At 45.9% G+C, this 10,386-nt stretch overlaps 1 protein-coding gene across 1 annotated transcript; it reads left to right on the forward strand.

Annotated features, from left to right (window-relative positions):
* Positions 1–7,428: 7,428 nt before the first annotated feature.
* On the forward strand, positions 7,429–7,863 carry LOC136465016 (uncharacterized). Its single transcript, XM_066463922.1, has one exon. It carries the CDS (start codon positions 7,429–7,431, stop codon positions 7,861–7,863), a length of 435 nt encoding a protein of 144 aa, XP_066320019.1.
* The last annotated feature ends 2,523 nt before the right edge of the window (positions 7,864–10,386 follow it).

The following is a 10,386-nucleotide window of genomic DNA, read 5'->3' on the forward strand; positions in this document are numbered from 1 at the left end:
GCTACGCTTCAAGACGCACTTACATTTCTTTTCAGAAATACAAGTGGGCACACTTCCTAGGATGAAAATCTTTTTCTTTCTTCTTAAGAGCACCATACATTCTTCGGACAACCTATTTCTCCGGCGACAACAGTGGTCGGAGATGTCAAGAACTCAAGCCTCACTGTTCGGAGAAGGTTAAAACGGCGTGTCGCATCAGAATACATGGCGCTCGGGGACTAGCTGTGGGGGATATACCCTCGGGTACCACAAGATGGTATATGGGCCGCACCATCCGAGGTGGCCCGGCCCGTAAGATCAAGACGTGCACAGCAAGATTACAAATTGTATTAGATATTGTAATAGTACCAAATAGGACACTTTACTTGTAACCTTGTCCCTTCGGAGTATATAAGGAGGGGCAAGGATCCCCCTAGAGGACAGATCATCTAGATCATACAGAGAACAACAGATCTCCCCCCCAGATCAATACAAATAACAGAGCACATGACGTAGGGTTTTACGCCACACTAGCGTCCTGAACCTGTATAAATCTTGTGTCTTGTGTCTCTGTAACCATCCAGTTCGTGTCTTGCGCACCGTCTACCGACAATCTACCATCATGGACATACCCCTAGATGGACTACCGACCATATTTCATCGACATAGCGGGAGCAAAATCAGTGGCAGATGGCCGACATGATCAAGTTCATGTAGCAAATTGGCTAGCAACAAGGTTGGGTGATCCCACAGACGCTGCTTGCTCCAGATCCACCTCCACAACGTCCTGATTCTACCCCGGTGAGTATAAGTACGAAGTTTTACTTTCTATGCTAAAACTTAGAGAAACCTAGAGAAACCTAGTAGTGGTGGTCATGGTGGTGTGGTGGTGGTGGTGTGGTGTTGGTGGTGGTGGTCACGGTGTTGTGGTGCTCATGGTGGTGGTGGTGGTGTGGTGGTGGTGGTCATGATGGTGATGTGGTGATGGTGGTGTGGTGGTGGTGGTGAAGTGTTGGTGGTGAAGTGTTGGTGATGGCGGTGATGTGGTGGTGGTGGTGGTAGTGGCGGATATTTATCTTGCATATTTATCTCTTCTCTTGTCGCTCACGTGCAATCTCTTCTATTTTGTGCAGCATCAATCGAGGGCGGCGTCGAACCACCTCGAAGGGTCACCGGGATAGCACTTTGGGCCATCCCAACCCGGACCGTCGCCGTGAGCTTCAAATGGCAGCCGTTGTGATATAATGCACTTGTGAACTTTGTGAACTATGCTTGTGTGTTTGGACTTTGGACTTGGGAGTCGAGATTATGATACTTGTATGCTATGTTTTTTGTTTGTGGTGGATTGTGATATACATTTGTATATATTTGTGTGATATATAGCTGTGTTATATATATATATATATATATATATATATATATATATATATATCTTGTTTGCAACGATGGAAGACTAAAAACCAAAAAAAAATGAATTTTTTCACTTCTTTGCCGAGTGTCATGACCATGACACTCGGCAAAGCTGGGAATCTGGGACACTAAGCTTCCCAGCTTTGCCGAGTGCCATTGTCAAGGCACTCGACAAAGAAAATTCAAAAAAACAAACAAACTGCTTTACCGAGTGCCTACCTACAGAACTCGGCAAAGAAAATCCAAAAAAAAGAAAACAAGCTTTACCGAGTGCCAGATTCAGGCACTCGGCAAAACATTTTTTTTGAAAAAAAATAAAAAATACATTTCTTTGCCAAGTGCCAACACGTGGCACTCGGCAAAGGGGCCATCACTGTGACCTGGCCATCACAGCGGCTTTTCTTTGCCGAGTGCCGTCGTGGCACTCGGGAAATCCTTTGCCGAGTGCCCGACATGCGGCACTCGGCAAAGAAGCCTTTGCCGTGAGGGGATATGCCGACAGCTCTTTGCCGAGTGCAGCACTCGACAAAGACTTTGCCGAGTGCAAAGCCTTCTTTGTCGAGTGCAATTGTACTCGACAAAACACGCGTCTGCTGTAGTGACACCTAGATGACCGGTAAAAGCAATTTGGTCCTTGATGCTTCTTGTGACTTGGGAGAATTATTGTTCGCCTACATAAGAGTGGGCCTGTTAGAGTGCACAGTTAGCGACGGCGACAACGCACGTGGTGAGCACGGCTCTTGTGGTTGAGCGAGAAGAGGAAGGACATGCCCTGAAGGTCCAACGGCTAGTATACTTCATCAGCGAGGTACTCTCCAACTCTAAAATTCACTACCCGCGGGTTCAGATGCTGCTATACGCCATTCTCATGCTAAGTGCAAGCTACGCCACTACCTCAATTTCTAGATGTCACATATTACGAAGAGATCATACGTGCACATATATGATGTGACAGACATTTTGTTAATCAATCTCTAGATTAAATTATCCCTGAATTTGCCTAGAAATCTAACAAGTAGTAGGTGCAGAACTTGCTGTTTACTATGTCCATCCACTCCCTTCTAGCCTCCACAGGGGTGAGCTCCATGTTCTCCGATGAGGATGTGGCTCGCTGCCACGCGTGCAGCTCCCTCACGGCCACCTCTTCCTCCTCAGGGGTCATGTCTTTCTTGATGTTGAACGTCGCGCGGATCTCCTCAGGCGTCTTGCCCTCAATTACGTCGGCGACAGACCGACAAGCGAGGTCCTCTAGCCCCAGGATTTCCAGATAGCATGCAGCCTGAAAGTTACGGATCCAAGATGACAAGGCCAGGGTGTCAGAAAGAAGGACCAGTGAATATGCATTCAAGCCGTTCATATATATGTATAAAGTTTAACTAACAGCGCACTGATGCTGAGAATTGTAAATACAGCTAGTACTAGCTCGCCCATATGCATGCAAAAGGCACGATCCATACCATACATAATATAGCAGAGTATGTATCAAATATGAAGTGATCATTATGCGTTCGCACCGTTACAGGCAGAGCTATTTGCATTGTGCATATGTACACATTTGAACACAAGGGTACGATACATATAGTGACAAACTAAACATCGCCTCGATACATTACCAAACTTAGGGCTTATTTGATTGCACTCCGATATACCCCAGTTCACATCATCAGTTGAGAGGGACCCCAAATCCCTCTCATAAATTGGAGTGCAGCCAAACAATGCAAGTACTTATTAGGTCTTGTTTGGCTGCACTCTAATCCATCCAATCCACATGTATTAGGGTGAAAATTTATATTGGAATCAACTACCAGCGCAAACTGTAGCTACCGAAACAACTGCCAAGAGCAACTTTATATAGATTTCTTAGGTTATCCACTAATAGAATTTCTGGTCTCTTCGGTTGGATAGGAGGAGAAAGCTATTTCATTGAGCGTGTATCATGTTGTATATATATATAGGTACGTGAATCAAATGAAGTTGTGAAGTAAGCTAAGAGTGGGAGAAGACGGGCAGGATTGGAGTGCTGTAGCCTACGTACCATGGTGAGGTGGTAAAGTGTGTTCAGGTCAACCTTGACGAAATCTGCATCCCAGCTCTTCAGTTCCTCGGCTGAAGCCTCGGTGTTGGCTGCGGCGGCGGCACGGGGAACGTGCTTGTAGCAGTAATCCAAGACTTTCTCGAGGATCTTGGACTTGACCTCGACGATCGGGATGCTGCCGGTACGGCTGGACTTGACCAGGAACATGATCGTCGGCGACTTCCTCGCCGCCACCCGATCCATCTCGAACTCCGCGCCGTCGGAGCTCTTGAATTTGATCTTACCACCCTCCGGCGCCGGAGGAGCCGGTATGTCGACCGTCTGAACGACCTCAAATACCTGACCGTCGAGGAGCTTGACCATCTTGTAGCCGCCGTCCATCCATGACGCCACGACCGCCGTCTCGTCCACTTGAACGAACGGGCCCCCTGCTGGATCCCTGGAGCCTCAAGACTCTCTTCCAGCCCTCCATCATCGCCTTCGGCGTTGCAGAATCCTAGAGCTTCGTTCTCGAAAGGAAAAGGATGGAATCTATACGGAGACCACACGATCTATATCTATATCTATACCGCAACGTTTCCTCTAAACCATTTTTTATTATCCCAAAATATTTTTTGTATAAGTCAAAGAAGTTTCCGGTTTTTGGTCGGTTCCTAATTTTTTTGGGCGGATGTTTCTTTCTTTTTCCTTTTTCTGATTTGGTTTTCCTATACGCCCGTCCAACAGTTTTTCTTTTCGTTTCTTGTTTTCCTGATTTTATTGTTTTCGTTTCCGTCCGTCCGAAATATTTTTCTGTTTCTGTTTTTTTATTTTTTTTCTCGTCTATCCATCTGGCATCTGGATCTTCTGTTCTTACTTTTATACTAGCAAATATATACCGGTTTATGACGGAATCCAATATATTTTAGAATTAGAATAGGATTGGACTTCGTACTATATTGTTAGACGTGAGTGGTTGTAATGTAATACAGGTGGTATGAGTTTGTTTCCATAAACTTCAAAAACAAAGAACAAAAGCAATAATAGAACCATGATCCTAATATATCTCTGTCTCTACTACGCTCTATGCCTCTACTCTACCACTACCTAAAATAATAATAACGGACTTGCTAGTGCCCGGACGTCAGATCCAGAGCACTAGTGTCAGACGCTGCCGCACACGCAAGAGAAATACATAGAGCTCACGTCGGTCGCGCGTCAGGTGGGTCGTCCCATTGCAACATGTGCAAAACTAGATCTGCTTTTGCAACATCCAGATTGAACACTTGCAACATACGTCCGAAACAGTTCAAACACTTGCAACATACTTCTGAAACACTTGCAAAACACCTAAAAAACACTTGAAAGCCATTACAAACGTATGCAATATCCAGATGAAACACTTGCAACATACATATGAAACACTTGAAATATAGGCTTGCAACATGCATGTATATGCAACATCCAGATCTACTTTTGCAGTATCTAGATGAAACACTTGCAACATACGTCTAATACAGACGAAACATTTGGAATATACGCTTGAAACATATGCGTTGCAGCATGTGCACCATCCCGATCTACTTTTGCAACAATAATATAAAACACTTGCAATATACCTCTATAACACTTGAAACATATATTTGCAACATGCACTTTCAGCGCGAACATCTCCTTGCTGCTTCAGCAAATGGAGGCTCGTAGACGCGTGGAGGTCACCAATGCGCTCACCGGCAACGCGGAGCTAGGCGGCGGCGCACAGAGGGCAAGGTGGGGGCGACACAGGCGGCGGTGGCGCAAAGGACGGCGGGACGACGTGTGGAGCTGACCTGTGTGCTCGTCGGCGGCGTAGAGCTCGCCGGCAACGCGGAGCTGGGCGGCGGCGCACAAAGGGCGGGGTGGGGCGGCACAGGCGGCGGCGGCGGCGCAGAGGGCAGGTGGGCGCAGCAGCAGTGGCGCAGAGGGTGGGTGGAGCATCTGAACAATTGGACGCCCTGACCCTAGCATTTTTGTAATAATATGAAAGAGCAAACAATTTCTTCCACTTGCTTTTTTTCTTTTTTCAAAACGCTCTTGCGTCTTCGGTCCCTCTTTTTTATTCTCAAACTTTCATTGCGCGCTCTCTGTATCCCATACGTGACCCAGATTCATGATACGTGCTTATATGCATCCAGCAATGATATGAAGTCTGATTTCAAGATTTTTGTAAGCATGCCGCTAGTGTAAATCGATTTACACTAGCGACATCATTAAGCAAACCACCAGTGTAAATGGATTTACACTAGTAGTTCTCAAGTTGATGCCGGTAGAACATCACCGCCGCTTCCACTGGCCTTTCAAACTAGCGCTTTATGGACAAACCCGACAGGGTGCGTACAAGCGTGTGTTTGAGTCGATTCAAATCGTCGTACTTATGTCTCAGACATGAAAAACATTGCTCTTATCACCACTGTTGTAGTAACAACAACAAAAACATATATTTTGATTACTTATCATATGCTTGAAAGTAGTACAGGATACTTACCTGGATTGGTTAGCTAATGAACTTAACATGACCACTAAAACTTGAAGCTTAAGGATGCATATTAGTAAAGAGAAACAACAAAACAGATAGCTAAATAGTACTTGCAGATGCTTGAGAGTTGAGAAATTACAAAGATGTCTCGGTCTACGTGACATATGCTAAGCATATTCTAGGGTAATGGTCCTTTTCTATAAAATTCAACCAACTACAATCCACGTCCACATGCTACTTGCGACTTCGATGGAGCGGGTGGGTGGCTGACTGGTGGGGGGCCTCCCTGAACTAAAAAAATTCCTATTGTTTTTGGCCTGGATTCATAATTTTCTAGAAAATTGATTTGTACGGGCGGCTCTATATCCAGCCACCCCTACAAATCTTGAGCCATATCTACAAATCCGATTTGTAGGGACGGCTGGCGAACCGCCTCTACAAATCAGCGATTTGTTATAACAGTTTGGTAGGGACGGCTGGCGAAACCGCCCCTACAAATGCCCATGAACCACCCCCTACAAATAAAAACTGTAGTTGTGGCAGGATCATCCTTTGAATTGTATGTGATATGCCAAGACTGCGGTCCACCTTCAGGTGATTATGTCTTTGCTTTTTTAGACTTAATCCATAAAATAACAAATTCATGGAGTTGGATCGTGTTAGTTATCTTGTTGCGGAGGGCATTATTCCAAGCATCGAACCTCATCTCTTGCTCAACGCTTTTGTTTTTCTTTTGATGACAAGCTGGGTACATGCCATTTACTGTTTTAGGGTAGTGCCAAGAAGGAGCGAGCATTATGTTTTTTATATCACTGTGCATCTACCATGGCAAACTCACAAAAAGCGTTGAGCACATCTTTGTAACAGTGAAAAAAATAATATGCAGTGCCAAGAAGGAGACCATATCCATCCACGTCTTTGTAACAGTGATCTGTGCAGAAAATCCATGTAATGAGCACTGTAACGAGCACTGCATATTATATTTTTCTTTTACTGTGCACCATGCATGGCAACCACATCTTTATGAGTTTGTGGTAGCCCAGGTGAAACGGAAAACCAAGAAGGAGGGGGTATTGCATGCACATATAGATACATGCATGCATGCAATCAGAACCGAGAGGTAGAGAGGGAAGCTCTCATGGCCACACACTTAATTACATGTCCTTTTGGCGATATAATGTCCTATATACATTAGCGGAGCCAAGATGAGCACCTCGGGGGGGGGGGGGGGGGGGGGGGGGGGGGGGCTAATCAGTAGAGATTTAGAACAAATGTCGAAGATCAACGGTGAAATCACGTTTTGCTACAGTAAATATAAAGGAAAATCACCCTCACAGGGGGGGGCTGCTGCCCCCCTAGCCCCCCCCCCCCCCCCCCCCCCCCCCCCCCCCTTGGATCCGCCACTGCCTATATATATGACCAACAAATATGTCATTAGTTCTATAAGCAAAGCTGTCATCCCCTTCCATCATCACCAATCCCAATAGCAAACACGTCCATCACCAAGAAAATGAAGACCGTGGTGGTCCTCTTTGTGTTGGTCCTCACACTCATCGGTGGAGCTGTTGCCGGTAAGAAGACGGCCGAGGCAAAGAAGGTACAAGAAGACACTTGCAAAAAATTCTGTCTAGACAAGAAGCTTAAGGAGCCGGCCTGCAAGGAGTCCTGCGCCCTCAACCAGCGTTTCAAAACGGTGTCGATCGAGAATTCTCAATGCTCGTTGAAATGCAGTGAGCAGCACGGCCTTGGCTCTCCAGCCACCAAGTCTTGTGAAGAAGGATGCATAAAAAGGTACGAGGCTGAAGCGGCGGAGGTCACTGCTAGCTGCGACGCGGTTTGCAGTAAGGTGAAGGACCCGCATGGTATTGAAAAATGCAAGGAGATATGCACCCCGGCCCTCATCCTGAAGGCCTTGGAGGAGGCGTTCCAACGCGCTTTGCAGTAAGGCGGACGTCACCAGCTGGCCACATGTCTGCCCATATATGGTGGTTAATCATTTGATGGATATGGACCAAACTACCTATTAATTTGATATTTTCTTAGCTAATAATTATTTGCTTTTGTTCAAATCGCAATCAATCAAAGGATCCATTGATATATGGTTTCATCGACTGCTAGCTCGATAGGCAGTCCAATGTAATGTCACACGGTTGTAATTTTTCGTTTGACCAAATAAATAAAAGGGCATGTTAGCAATTACCGCTAAGTAGTAATCTTTGACTCTATTTTCAACATTGGGTGAACGTCCATGATCATGCACAGATTTTCTTCTCTTAAGTAAACAATTTACAGATGTATGTGGCTAAGAAATTTTACTACAATCATAAAACAAAGAAACTAGTGCAAATAAGTTGGTGGATTTAATAAACTAGAAGGATACCCCGCACGTTGCTGCGAGAATCCCTTTAAAACAGAATCGTTGCATGTATGAATTAGATCTATAAGTCTTTGCATCAAAATCGAAATTGGGCATGGCCACTACTGGATTCAGGTTCTTTGCCGAGTGCCTGAGGCACTCGGCAAAGGCCAAATTGCACTCGGCAAAACCTTTGCCGAGTGCGGCACTCGGCAAAGAACACACGACAAAAAATTGATCGGCAAAGCCCTCTTTGCCAAGTGCCTTTTATTGGGCACTAGGCAAAGGCTTTGCCGAGAGCCCCGGGGGCACTCGGCAAAGAAAAGCGACCATCACGGCGCCGGCCCCGTTGACGGTCGCTTTGCCGAGTGCCAACCCTACAGGCACTTGGCAAAGATTTTTTATTTTTTTAAAAAAAAATTATTTGCTGAGTGCCCTCTATCCGGCCCTCGGCAAAGATGTTTTATTTTTTTTTCTAAAAATTCTTTGCCGAGTGCTCCCATGCCGACGCTCGGCAATGTTTGATTTTTTTTAAAAAAAAATCTTTGCCGAGTGCCCTCTGGCCGGCACTCGGCAAAGTTTGAATTTTTTAAAAAAAAAATCTTTGCTGAGTGCCCTATGGCCGGCACTCGGCAAAGTTTGAATTTTTTTTTTTAAAAAAAATCTTTGTCGAGTGCCATGGTCATGGCACTCGGCAAAGCTAGAAAAATGATTTTTCTGAGCGCCCATTTTTCCAGCTTTGCCGAGTGTTGTGGCCATGGCACTCAGCAACGGGGTCCTTTGCCGAGTGCAACACTCGGTAAAGTGACCCAAAATGGCAATTTTTAATTTTTTTTATATTCCATCATGACAAATAAATTCATACAAACATACATATATATCTCATCCATCACATATATATATATATATATCTCATTCATCACATATATATCTCATCCATCACATATATATCTCATCCATCCACACATCCATCCGCACATATCACATCCATCACAATATATATCACATATATAATAATAAGTGCTCAAATCCATCTAAATAAGTCCACAAGTCCAACAAAGTCCACAAGTGCATCACAAGTATATCACAAGTCCATCATCAAGTGAACAACAAATGAAAAAAATACAACGTGCACTCATCTCGGCCACTGCGACTGTGGTGAAGGCCCAGCTCCATCATTCGGAGGTGCATGAGGTGGATTATTCGAACCACCGTCAGATGGAGACTGCACAAAGGAGAAAAGATTGCATGTGAGATAAGATTATTTGGATAGCTAATCTAGAAAGGTAGAGGCCATACAAGCAAAGCACAAGCGAAAGTAAAAAACTTTTATACTCACAGGAGTAGCTGGAGCAGCAGGACGCGGAGGCGGAGGTGGAACCAATAGCCTAGCTGGTAGAGAGAAGCTCACACGTTGCCCAAGCCCTTGTAGGAACTCCGTAATGTCCGTCAGCCTCTACGTCTGGGCCTGCCGCTCGGCCCGCTCGGCCTCCAGTTGAGCCACCATCCTCTGGTGCCCGGCCTCCAGCTCCTGACATTGTCTCATTTCTTGTTCCAGCCGGGCCTGCAATATTTTACTCCAATGTTTCAGTAATGCAAAGCTGATTAAGGTGTGTAAAGATCAATGTATGACGAGTAAAACAGGAATAACCTCGAGTGCGTCAACCCGGTGCTGTGTAGCGGTCGGCCGTGTGCGAATGGCTGGGCTCTCGCTCGTGCTCCGTGCTCGGATCTAGGAGAGAGAGGGAGTAGAGGTCGTGTCGATGACGCCATCGCCAAGCCAGAACCGCCCATGCTTCTTGCCTTGCCCCGCCCTCATGACGGCCTCTCCATCAAAATCCTGGGTGCTCGGATCATGGTCTGGCCCATGGAGCGACCTCGCCACCTTAGTGTACTCACTGATGCGGGAGTGGACGCTTGGGTTCGTGTATGCCTCGGGCGGGTCCTCCAGGTTGAAGGAGACGTCGGACGTCGCCTTGCCCTTGTGGGCCATACACCATGCCTGGAAGTCCGAGCAAGCCTAGCCACTATGTGACACCGACTGCGAGAAAGACAGCACGATGATTACAAATCAGGCAGAACTGAGCGTCACAATAGATAAATGAATTCGCA

This window comes from Miscanthus floridulus, chromosome 7 (genome assembly GCF_019320115.1).
Source record: "Miscanthus floridulus cultivar M001 chromosome 7, ASM1932011v1, whole genome shotgun sequence".
In the NCBI taxonomy this organism is placed as follows: Eukaryota; Viridiplantae; Streptophyta; class Magnoliopsida; order Poales; family Poaceae; genus Miscanthus; species Miscanthus floridulus.

Coding starts and splice junctions, on each gene's coding strand:
- LOC136465016 (XM_066463922.1), top strand. CDS start 7,429: ATGAAGACCGTGGTGGTCCTCTTTGTGTTGGTCCTCACACTCATCGGT.